At 38.9% G+C, this 13,185-nt stretch overlaps 1 protein-coding gene across 1 annotated transcript; it reads right to left on the reverse strand.

Annotated features, from left to right (window-relative positions):
• Positions 1-343: 343 nt before the first annotated feature.
• Positions 344-11,758, reverse strand: LOC135462445 (complement C1q-like protein 4). Its single transcript, XM_064739673.1, has 8 exons — positions 11,650-11,758; positions 9,846-9,899; positions 8,625-8,678; positions 6,895-6,951; positions 5,588-5,671; positions 4,280-4,363; positions 2,973-3,056; positions 344-876 (listed from the first exon to the last, which is right to left on the reverse strand). The coding sequence occupies exons 1-8, from the start codon at positions 11,756-11,758 to the stop codon at positions 344-346; spliced, it is 1,059 nt and encodes a 352-aa protein (XP_064595743.1).
• Positions 11,759-13,185: the final 1,427 nt, after the last annotated feature.

The following is a 13,185-nucleotide window of genomic DNA, read 5'->3' on the forward strand; positions in this document are numbered from 1 at the left end:
CAATGTCCATTTAACCACAGCGAACTGCACCGTGTCCAAAATTTTCTATATGTCTTGGGTTAAAATCGCTAAGAAACCCATAATACTTGTAAATCTCGTTGTAGATAGTAGTTTCTTGTATACATTTTCTCATCAAATAGAGTAAATACCAACAATAAACATCTCATAATAGAAACAAAATACTGATTAAGAATTGCAAGTTAGTTTAATTCCAGCTCAAAAAAAAATTAATAAAATACAAAAAGCATTGTGACATTATAATTTCATTACTGCAGATATTAAAATTTATATGTAGTAATCAAATTACTTAACAGATGAGTTTGGCGAAGAGGACAGATTATGTTTACCCATGTTTATCCATGGGTACAGCTCGTGGGATTTTAAGATCTGTGAATCTACCCGGTTTAACCAGAGACACGCTAAAGCTACAGAAACCGTTATTCTTACAGCCAATGATGGTTCCTTCACGACCGTTGACACTGAGCCGGTCAAACTGGTCAAGGTAGAGGACGGCGGAGTTGGATGCCGCGACACAATTACCTTCTGCCTTGGCGGAGTTCACGACTTGTCCGTTCTGGGTCAGATCCACATGGGCCTCTTTAGTGCTACCTTTCTTGCTTTGTACGTGGTAGTTAACGGAATAGATTCCTGGCACGGGAGCGGTGAAGACACCGTATTCCTTGTTGTATCCGCCATTGATGTTTGTGATGATGTGGTTAAAGCCAACAGGTGTGGGTTTGTAGAAGTACTGGTCAGTGGTTCTGACCACAGATGTGGCCACGGCGTCCTGAGGGTTAACGTATACTTCCAGCTGAGGCAGTTTTCGGGGAAGTCGGCCAAAAGGTCTACCTTGCCCGGCACCTGCCTGATTGGTTCCTGTAAAATGCGAGTAACCCGATTGAGAAGCAGACGTACTGTGTCATAAACACTGAAGGATGAGACATATTTTGTTATCGAGAACTGATATGCTGGCATGGTACACAATTCGAATGGTGACTTAACTTTGATTCGCCTGAGTTAAATACCTTGCGTCTTTCCAACATCACTAAAAACCGTTGACGGCTTCTCATAGCAAAATTCTGTCCTATTTTATTGTATTTTGTGTACTTTCTTAATCCTTTGGTGGTTTGTGTTCTGCGTCGTTTTGGGGAATTGGCCTTGCGAGTATTGATCTGGAACATCCTTATTCGTTGACGAGTTGTATACGAATACCTGTTTCCACGCATAGATAAGAATTAACAAAATAGTATAATATGTACATGCGTGATCGATCATAAAAGACCGATCATTTAGTGTTAGACTTCGTCATATGTCCCATGTAATCGGTCGCTTCCCGTAAGTTTTCCTTGAGGGAAGTTCACACATGAATAATTCAAATAGCTGTACCCAAAATTTCCATCAGGATTGAAGACGCTAAAAGATAGGTTGAAGTTGGTGACGAACCGTAAATTGTGTACTGTTATTGCGTGGGAGGAATCAAAGACGTTTTGCTAACCACCCCCTCCCCACTTCCACACCACCTCCCTGGTGGTTGTACCATGATGATTAGGTGTTACATGCAGCGACAACAGTGAAAGTAAGCTAGTGTCATTTGAGACAGATAAACATGTACAATGCTGTAGATAAAAAGAATAGTGTACATGCGATCCTATGACAGAGTATGGCATCAGTGATTGCTAACATATGCTTCAGTGGATGGGAACACACATTTTCTGCACAAAAAGAAACAGATACCAACGAAAACTTGGTGCCATGGCTAAAAAGTAAAGGTTTCTGGGGCCCATTAATCAGGAGAACCCCACCAATGTGGTCGCTGTGAGTTCTAGCCCAGCTCATTGTGCTTGCTCTCCAGCTGTATCTTAAAAATTTTGACTATCAAAGTGTGGATGGTCGTGGGTTTCTCCCAGGTTTCCTTCCACCGTAAGTCATACATGTAAGTCATACATGTAAAATATTCTCGGTGTTAAAGTACGGAGTACGGAGTTAAACACCAATCAGATAATTTTCTAAGATATCAAAATAGAATAAGACTTCTTTTCCTAGTTCTGCTCTGGTATCGATCCTTATTACATTTCTACATTACATTATTACAAAAAAACAATGCCCAATGCTTCTGGATTATTGAGTGTGGCAATGTTTAGCTACATTCTATCTTATTGACAGCCTTGCAAAAGTGGACAGACTCTTTCCGTTCTAGTTACAGGCTCTGCAGTTGTTAGGGGCTTCAAGCCACCTAGGCGGCCAGTTTTGGTTAAAGTTAGAAATTTAACAGCTATTTTCTTTAAAACTTAACGTTTGATTGACTTGAAATTAAACGTACGTTACCACTGTTCACTGGATACTATTTGGAAGAAAGAATGCAATGTTTATGCAAAGTAAAGCTGATACACTGTAAGATATATCACGTGATTACTTTTTTTGAATTTTGAATTTCAATATTCTAAATATCCTGTCTGTGGTAGTCTGACGTCATGATCAAAAATCCGGTCTTATTTTTCCTCTGCAATTTTTTGTAGCAAATTTCGATCACACTACGAAATGTGCAATTTCCACCACGTTCAAAGATCTCATGGGAGAAAAGCGTGAAAACTGTAAAGATGAAATCACTAAGTGTAAATACATGTACTCTAAGTGTGCTAATAACGTTGAGCTGTGTTCAAAAAGAGGGGACATGCACATCTTCAAATATTGTCCAAAGATATATTTACCTCGTTTGACACATCTACATATACTTGCTATGCGGTGTTACAATACTCTAATGATTACGAAAAATGTAGACTTTCTAATTAGGCTGGTTATGAATCTATACATGGACACCATTAAGGTAACCGGAAGTAACACCAAATGGGTCAGCAATACCGGCTTAAACACCGGAATCGCTGCTTTAACAGCTATATTTATCTTTAGAACTGTCATTTGTCTTAATGTTACATTCTTCGTGGTTTTTAATATGCCAGTCAGATAAACCTTACCTGTGCCAGCACCTACACCACCTCCGTGACCACCAGCACCTACACCACCTCCGTGACCACCAGCGCCTTGAACAGCGGGGAGACCTGATTATTAAGCAGACACATTTTGTTAAAAACAGTGAGAAAGGAGACGTATAAAAAACTAACACATTGATTTTCTATGAACATTTGAGATGTTCAACACTGGATAATCAACCGATCTTCGCTCCCGGAACTCTCTTGGCACGACTTGGAATTCAGTCTAGTTTATTTTCCTTAGGGTATACGTGTGTCTGAATAATAAGCGCTCTATTGGCTTTGTGCGGTTTCAGATAAAGCATAGGTTTACATTGTATCCTTATTTTTGTCTAGATTTTGTTTGATTTATGTGATTGTTGTGAAGCCGTACTTGAAGCTGTACTTATTATAAATATTTCCTTTATACGAAGGCGGCCAGCATTATGGTGGAAGGAAACCCACCAAAGCTCGGGGAAAACCCACGACCATCCGCAGTTTGCTGACAGACCTTCCCACGTAAGACTGGAGATATTTTGTTTACAAGTGGCAAAAAGTGTTTACAACACCCACAAAGGCGGTAAGAATAGTTAATAATAGTTTTCAGCGATATCCGAAACACAAGTGTATGAATACACGTCTTTGATATTTTCTGGAAAAGTTCTGTGTTGAAACATGAAAGGTTCCACCGAACGCACGAGCGCAAAAAAGTCCATAAAAGGTTCCATGCAGCGCCTTTCTCGTTGAGAGTGTGTATTATTCTATCTTTGTACTATATAGGAATTCACGTGGAAGTCACGGAATTAGTCAGGCGAGTGTTTAGAAAGTAAAAGGCTTCTGTATTATTTGTTAATTCATTCGATATGTACAATATGAAAATGTGCAATTTCCACCATATCTGAAGATCTCGTGAGAGAAAAGCGTGAAAACTGTAAAGATGAAAATCACTAAGTGTAAATACATGTACTCTAAGTGTGCTGATATCGTTGAGCTGTGTTCAAAAAGAGGGGACATGCATGCCTTCAAATATTGTCCAAAGATCTATTTACCTCGTTTGACACATGTACATATACTTGCTATGCTGTGTTACAATACACTAATGATTACGAAAAATGTAGACTTTCTAATTAGGCTGGTTATGTATCTGTACATGGACACCATTAAGGTAACCGGATGTAACACCAAATGGATCAGCAATACCGGCTTAAACACCGGAATCGCTGCTTTAACAGCTATATTTATCTTTAGAACTGCCATTTGTCTTAATGTTACATTCTTCGTGGTTTTTAATATGCCAGTCAGATAAACCTTACCTGTGCCAGCACCTACACCACCTCCGTGACCACCAGCACCTACACCACCTCCGTGACCACCAGCGCCTTGAACAGCGGGGAGACCTGATTATTAAGCAGACACATTTTGTTAAAAACAGTGAGAAAGGAGACGTATAAAAAACTAACACATTGATTTTCTATGAACATTTGAGTTGTTCAACACTGGATAATCAACCGATCTTCGCTCCCGGAACTCTCTTGGCACGACTTGGAATTCAGTCTAGTTTATTTTCCTTAGGGTATACGTGTGTCTGAATTATAAGCGCTGTATTGGCTTTGTGCGGTTTCAGATAAAGCATAGGTTTACATTGTATCCTTATTTTTGTCTAGATTTTGTTTGATTTATGTGATTGTTGTGAAGCCGTACTTGAAGCTGTACTTATTATAAATATTTCCTTTATACGAAGGCGGCCAGCATTATGGTGGAAGGAAACCCACCAAAGCTCGGGGAAAACCCACGACCATACGTAGTTTGCTGACAGACCTTTCCACGTAAGACTGGAGATATTTTGTTTACAAGTGGCAAAAAGTGTTTACAACACCCACAAAGGCGGTAAGAATAGTTAATAATAGTTTTCAGCAAAATCCGAAACACAAGTGTATGAATAAACATGTCTTTGATATTTTCTGGAAAAGTTCTGTGTTGAAACATGAAAGGTTCCACCGAACGCACGCGCGCAAAAAATCCCTAAAAGGTTCCATGCAGCGCCATTCTCGTTGAGAGTGTGTATTATTCTATCTTTGTACTATATAGGAATTCACGTGGAAGTCACGGAATTAGTCAGGCGAGTGTTTAGAAAGTAAAAGGCTTCTGTATTATTTGTTAATTCATTCGATATGTACAATATGAAAATGTGCAATTTCCACCATATCTGAAGATCTCGTGAGAGAAAAGCGTGAAAACTGTAAAGATGAAAATCACTAAGTGTAAATACATGTACTCTAAGTGTGCTGATATCGTTGAGCTGTGTTCAAAAAGAGGGGACATGCATGCCTTCAAATATTGTCCAAAGATCTATTTACCTCGTTTGACACATGTACATATACTTGCTATGCTGTGTTACAATACACTAATGATTACGAAAAATGTAGACTTTCTAATTAGGCTGGTTATGTATCTGTACATGGACACCATTAAGGTAACCGGATGTAACACCAAATGGATCAGCAATACCGGCTTAAACACCGGAATCGCTGCTTTAACAGCTATATTTATCTTTAGAACTGCCATTTGTCTTAATGTTACATTCTTCGTGGTTTTTAATATGCCAGTCAGATAAACCTTACCTGTGCCAGCACCTACACCACCTCCGTGACCACCAGCACCTACACCACCTCCGTGACCACCAGCGCCTTGAACAGCGGGGAGACCTGATTATTAAGCAGACACATTTTGTTAAAAACAGTGAGAAAGGAGACGTATGAAAACTAACACATTGATTTTCTATGAACATTTGAGATGTTCAACACTGGATGATCAACCGATCTTCGCTCCCGGAACTCTCTTGGCACGACTTGGAATTCAGTCTAGTTTATTTTCCTTAGGGTATACGTGTGTCTGAATAATAAGCGCTCTATTGGCTTTGTGCGGTTTCAGATAAAGCATAGGTTTACATTGTATCCTTATTTTTGTCTACATTTTGTTTGATTTATGTGATTGTTGTGAAGCCGTACTTGAAGCTGTACTTATTATAAATATTTCCTTTATACGAAGGCGGCCAGCATTATGGTGGAAGGAAACCAACCAAAGCTCGGGGAAAACCCACGACCATACGTAGTTTGCTGACAGACCTTCCCACGTAAGACTGGAGATATTTTGTTTACAAGTGGCAAAAAGTGTTTACAACACCCACAAAGGCGGTAAGAATAGTTAATAATAGTTTTCAGCAAAATCCGAAACACAAGTGTATGAATAAACATGTCTTTGATATTTTCTGGAAAAGTTCTGTGTTGAAACATGAAAGGTTCCACCGAACGCACGAGCGCAAAAAATCCCTAAAAGGTTCCATGCAGCGCCTTCCTCGTTGAGAGTGTGTATTATCCTATCTTTGTACTATATAGGAATTCACGTGCAAGTTACGGAATTAGTCAGGCGAGTGTTTAGAAAGTAAAAGGCTTCTTTATTATTTGTTCATTCATTGGATATGTACAATATGAAAATGTGCAATTTCCACCATATTTGAAGATCTCGTGAGAGAAAAGCGTGAAAACTGTAAAGATGAAAATCACTAAGTGTAAATACATGTACTCTAAGTGTGCTGATATCGTTGAGCTGTGTTCAAAAAGAGGGGACATGCATGCCTTCAAATATTGTCCAAAGATCTATTTACCTCGTTTGACACATCTACATATACTTGCTATGCTGTGTTACAATACACTAATGATTACGAAAAATATAGACTTTCTAATTAGGCTGGTTATGTATCTCTACATGGACACCATTAAGGTAACCGGATGTAACACCAAATGGATCAGCAATACCGGCTTAAACACCGGAATCGCTGCTTTAACAGCTATATTTATCTTTAGAACTGTCATTTGTCTTAATGTTACATTCTTCGTGGTTTTTAATATGCCAGTCAGATAAACATTACCTGTGCCAGCACCTACACCACCTCCGTGACCACCAGCGCCTTGCCGAAGGGGGTAACCTGATTATTAAGCAGACACAGTTTGTTAAAAACAGTGAGAAAGGAGACGTATGAAAACTAACACATTGATTTTCTATGAACATTTGAGATGTTCAACACTGGATGATCAACCGATCTTCGCTCCCGGATCTCGCCCGGCACGACTTGGAATTCAGTCTAGTTTATCTTCCTCAGGGTAAACGAGTGTTGAGACTATAAGCGCTCTATTGGCTTTGAACGGTTTCAGATAAAGCATACCTTTACATTGTATCCTTATTTTTGTCTATATTTATTTGATTTATGTGATTGGTGTGAAGCCGTACTTGAAGCTGTACATATTATAAATATTTCATTTATACGAAGGCAGCCAGCATTATGGTGGAAGGAAACCCACCAAAGCCTGGGGTAAACCCTCGACCATCCGTAGTTTGCTAACAGACCTTCCCACGTACGGCCGGAGAGGTTTTGTCTATAGGTGTCAATAGAAGTTCACAACACCCACGAAGGCTGTAAGAATAGTTAAGAATAGTTTTCAGCGATATCCGAAACACAAGTGAATGGCTACACATGTACTTAATATTCACTGGAAAAGTTCCGTATTGAAGCATAACCGCCACAAAGGCTGTAAGAATAGTTAGGAACAGTTTTCAGCGATATCCGAAACACAAGTGAATGGCTACACATGTACTTAATATTCACTGGAAAAGTTCCGTATTGAAGCATAACCGCCACGAAGGCTGTAAGAATAGTTAGGAACAGTTTTCAGCGATATCCGAAACACAAGTGTATGGCTACACATGTACTTAATATTCACTGGAAAAGTTCCGTATTGAAGCATAACCGCCACAAAAGCTGTAAGAATAGTTAGGAACAGTTTTCAGCGATATCCGAAACACAAGTGAATGGCTACACATGTACTTAATATTCACTGGAAAAGTTCCGTATTGAAGCATAACCGCCACGAAGGCTGTAAGAATAGTTAGGAACAGTTTTCAGCGATATCCGAAACACAAGTGTATGGCTACACATGTACTTAATATTCTCTGGAAAAGTTCTGCATTAAAAGATAAAAGGTTCCTCCTAGCGCACGAGCGCAAACAAACCCTAAAAGGTTCCATCCGGCACCTTTTTCGTTAGGAGTGTGTATTATTCTATCTTTGTACTCCATAGGAATTCACGGGCATGTTCTGGAATTAGTCAGGCGAATGTCAAGAAATTAAACGGTTCTTTTATGATTCATTAATTTATTCAATATGTACAATATGAAAATGTGCAATTCCCTCCATATTTAAAGATCTCGTGAGAGAAAGCATTGAAAACTGTGAAGATAAAAATCACTAAGTGTAAATACATGTACTCTAAGTGTGCTGATATCGTTGAGCTGTGTTCAAAAAGAGGGGACATGCACGCCTTCAAACATTATCCAAAGATCAATTTACTTCGTTTGACACATCTACATATACTAGCTATGCTGCGTTACAATACACTAATGATTACACAAAATGTAGACTTTCTAATTAGGTTGGTTATGTATCTGTACATGGACACCATTAAGGTAACCGGAAGTAACACCAAATGGGTCAGCAATACCGGCTTAAACACCGGAATCGCTGCTTTAGCACTCTTTAGAACTGTCATTTGCATTGATATTACATTCTTCGTGGTTTTTAATATGCCAGTCAGATAAACCTTACCTGTGCCAGCACCTACACCACCTCCGTGACCACCAGCGCGTTCAAGTGGGTAACCTGATTGGAAAGCAGAAATGGTTTGTTAAAAACAGTGAAAAAGGAGACATATAAACTAACACATTGATTTTCCGATGATCAACCGATCTTCGCTCCCGGAATTCCGTCTAGTTTATTTTCCTTAGGGTATACTTATGTTGAAATTATAAGCTTTGTATTAGCTTTGTGCGGTTTCAGATAGAGCTTAGGTTTACATTGTATCCTTATTTTTCTCTATGTTTTTTTTATTTATGTGACTGGTGTGAAGTCGTACTTGAAGCTGTACATATTATACATATTACATTTATATGAAGGCGTCCAGCATTATGGTGGAAGGAAACACACCAAAACCCGGGGAAAACCCACGGCCATCCGCAGTTTGCTGACAGTCCTTCCCACGTACGGCCGGAGAGGCTTTGTCTATAAGTGTCAACAAAATTTCACAACAACACCCACAAAGGCTGTAAGAATAGTGAAGAATAGTTTTCAGCGATATCCGAAACACAAGTTTACGGCTACACATGTACTTAATATTCTCTGGAAAAGTTCTGCATTAAAAGATAAAAGGTTCCTCCTAGCGCACGAGCGCAAACAAACCCTAAAAGGTTCCATCCGGCACCTTTTTCGTTAGGAGTGTGTATTATTCTATCTTTGTACTCCATAGGAATTCACGGGCATGTTCTGGAATTAGTCAGGCGAATGTCAAGAAATTAAACGGTTCTTTTATGATTCATTAATTTATTCAATATGTACAATATGAAAATGTGCAATTCCCTCCATATTTAAAGATCTCGTGAGAGAAAGCATTGAAAACTGTGAAGATAAAAATCACTAAGTGTAAATGCATGTACTCTAAGTGTGCTGATATCGTTGAGCTGTGTTCAAAAAGAGGGGACATGCACGCCTTCAAACATTATCCAAAGATCAATTTACCTCGTTTGACACATCTACATATACTAGCTATGCTGCGTTACAATACACTAATGATTACACAAAATGTAGACTTTCTAATTAGGTTGGTTATGTATCTGTACATGGACACCATTAAGGTAACCGGAAGTAACACCAAATGGGTCAGCAATACCGGCTTAAACACCGGAATCGCTGCTTTAGCACTCTTTAGAACTGTCATTTGCATTGATATTACATTCTTCGTGGTTTTTAATATGCCAGTCAGATAAACCTTACCTGTGCCAGCACCTACACCACCTCCGTGACCACCAGCGCGTTCAAGTGGGTAACCTGATTGGAAAGCAGAAATGGTTTGTTAGAAACAGTGAAAAAGGAGACATATAAACTAACACATTGATTTTCCGATGATCAACCGATCTTCGCTCCCGGAATTCCGTCTAGTTTATTTTCCTTAGGGTATACTTATGTTGAAATTATAAGCTTTGTATTAGCTTTGTGCGGTTTCAGATAGAGCTTAGGTTTACATTGTATCCTTATTTTTCTCTATGTTTTTTTTATTTATGTGATTGGTGTGAAGTCGTACTTGAAGCTGTACATATTATACATATTACATTTATATGAAGGCGTCCAGCATTATGGTGGAAGGAAACACACCAAAACCCGGGGAAAACCCACGGCCATCCGCAGTTTGCTGACAGTCCTTCCCACGTACGGCCGGAGAGGTTTTGTCTATAAGTGTCAACAAAATTTCACAACAATAACCATGAAGGCTGTAAGAATAGTGAAGAATAGTTTTCAGCGATATCCGAAACACAAGTGTATGGCTACACATGTACTTAATATTCACTGGAAAAGTTCCGTATTGAAGCATAACCGCCACAAAGGCTGTAAGAATAGTTAGGAACAGTTTTCAGCGATATCCGAAACACAAGTGAATGGCTACACATGTACTTAATATTCTCTGGAAAAGTTCCGTATTGACTGCATTCTGTGTGGCCCAAATACAGCCACGAAGGCTGTAAGAATAGTTAGGAACAGTTTTCAGCGATATCGGAAACACAAGTTTACGGCTACACATGTACTTAATATTCTCTGGAAAAGTTCCGTATTGAAACATAAAAGGTTCCTCCTAGCGCACGAGCGCAAACAAACCCTAAAAGCTTCCATCCGGCACCTTTTTCCTTAAGGGTGTGTATTATTCTATCTTTGTACTCCATAGGAATTCACGTGCAAGTTCTGGATCTAGTCAGGCGAGTGTGGAGAAATTCAACGGTTCTTTTATATTTATTCAATATGTACAATATATTAATGTACAGTTTCCACCATATTTGAAGATCTCGTGAGAGAAAACATTGAAAACTGTAAAGATGAAAATAACTAAGTGTAAATGCATGTACTCTAAGTGTGTTGATATCGTTGAGCTGTGTTCAAAAAGAGGCGATATGAACGCTTTCAAATATTGTCCGAAGATCTATTCACCTCGTTTGACACATCTACATATACTTGCTATGCTGTGTTACAATACACTAATGATTACAAAAAAATGTAGGCTTTCTAATTAGGTTGGTTATGTATCTGTACATGGACAGCATTAAGGTAACCGGAAGTAACAACAGATAGGTGAGCAATACCGGTTTAAACACCGGAATCGCAGAGACAGTTTGTTAGAAACAGTGAGAAAGGAGACGCATGAAAACTAACACATTGATGCTAAATAGTGTTCATGAGCGGCCATTAGAGAGCAAAAGTTAATGTTATTATGCCACTCGCCATAATGTTACATTTATCATGGCCTATAAAATGCCAGTCAGCAGATTAAGTGAAGGGGTTTCGTGTTATGCTGTCTTCGGCATGTAGCTTCAGTGGAGCAGTACAATGGCGCCATGGACTCGCACTGCCGCAAGGACGCGCGGTATATGTACACACACGTAATGATTTTTCATCGTCAAATGACAATAGCAATGAAATATGGTTAGGTACAACGTAGTACCCCAAGCATGCATATAAACCCATTCTTTTAACCGATTATTCAGTTATTATTTTTGTAATAATATGATTATCATTGTCTAACATTCCTTACCTCTACCTGAGCCGTGTGGTCCATTCTTGTAGCTATCTGCAGACCAATGACCGAGGGCAGGAATGACGAGCATACAGACGGCCACCGTGACAAGACTTAAACACGTCATGTTTTTCGGTTGATCTGAGGAAAAGAAAAGTGTCGTGTAAAACTGTTCCACAGGCGTTGTGTTGTCTCCGGTACATCTGTTCACTTATATATACGCTGAGTAGGATGGCAAAACCTTAGGTTACCTTGAGGAAAACTTTACTTACATTGGAGAGTCTGTTTTTATATGAATGAAGAAAAATATTTTCCAAGGAGACCTGAAAAGAAACAACGTCTGGGGTTTAATAAGATACAGGATCACGTTATTATATCATATTTTTTTCGCATTTTCAGGTCTTTACGAACACTACGATGTCCTGGATAGAGATGCAACTCATTTACTGTACATTATCGTTTTCATACATTACCAGACACATTGCTAGTTGCTTTCTACATAAGTTGCAACTTGGACGCTAACAAGATTAAACAGAGCATTGGGGATGTAGAACTACACCTCTTGTGTCTTCAGCTTTGCCTCCGGTATTTAATTGATGCTAATCATTCTTTAGGGTTTACTGGATGTCCTAGGTGACTTCTTTGCTCAACTATTCCACTGTCATATAGGATCCAATGACGTTTTCTTATTTGATGATTGCTTACATAATTAAACAACATTTTTCTTAATTGAATATAGTTAGGTTTCTTTGTATAGGTATTTTAGGAAATTGTGTTATCTGATGGGTCACTTATACGACGGCGGCCAGACTAAGGCGGAAGGAAACCGGACAAAGCCCGGTGGAAATCCTCGACCATCCTGCAAGATTGCTGCAAGACCTTCCCACTTACGACCGGAGAGGAAGCCAGCAAGAGCTGGACTTGAACTTACAGCGACCGCATTGGTGAGAGGCTTCTTGGTCATTACGCTGTGCTAGCGCGCTAACCAAATCTATTTATAAACATATATTTATAACTAAAAATAAAACACGTAACATTCGTGTTTAACACAATTCATTTTTTTTTTTTAATTCAGGATAAAGTTTGACACCATTTTGTGTTTTTAGGCTGTCAAAATTCATAATTTATCTATTAGCGATTACGCAAACTGAAAAATAATCCTGATAAACGGTAAAAATCTTGATATATGTTTTACCCACTTGCGCAGGCTGATAAAGAGTGGAATGTGATTTCATTCACGTCATCCAGTGTGTATGGAGACACTGTTCATGTTTTTAACATAATTATTTTCGCCTGTATTAGATACACTTATATCGCAATGCTTGTCTAAAAATTAGTAGAACTCTTTATCACATCTTATATTTCATTTGTGCCACTATTTACGGCTTATGTGTTACTGGACTTGCAGAAAAAGCAACTCATCAGATGTTTTACATTTAATGAAAAGGGGTGTTTTTAGATCAAGGCTACCGGTATGTATTGTTTTTAGAGCTTATCTGGTTCACTGATAATTACTTTCTTCTCCTCAAACTGTTGGCTTGTATATCAGAGAAA

This window comes from Liolophura sinensis, chromosome 2 (assembly GCF_032854445.1).
Source record: "Liolophura sinensis isolate JHLJ2023 chromosome 2, CUHK_Ljap_v2, whole genome shotgun sequence".
Classification (NCBI taxonomy): Eukaryota; Metazoa; Mollusca; class Polyplacophora; order Chitonida; family Chitonidae; genus Liolophura; species Liolophura sinensis.

What these genes read in the sequence shown, in the direction of transcription:
- LOC135462445 (XM_064739673.1), bottom strand. Translation starts at nt 11,758, where the DNA reads ATGACGTGTTTAAGTCTTGTCACGGTGGCCGTCTGTATGCTCGTCATT. An exon ending in TGGTGTAGGTGCTGGCACAG is followed by an intron (nt 3,057 to 4,279) that starts GTAAGGTTTATC and finishes CTTAATAATCAG; the next exon opens with GTCTCCCCGCTGTTCAAGGC. An exon ending in TGGTGTAGGTGCTGGCACAG is followed by an intron (nt 877 to 2,972) that starts GTAAGGTTTATC and finishes CGCATTTTACAG; the next exon opens with GAACCAATCAGGCAGGTGCC.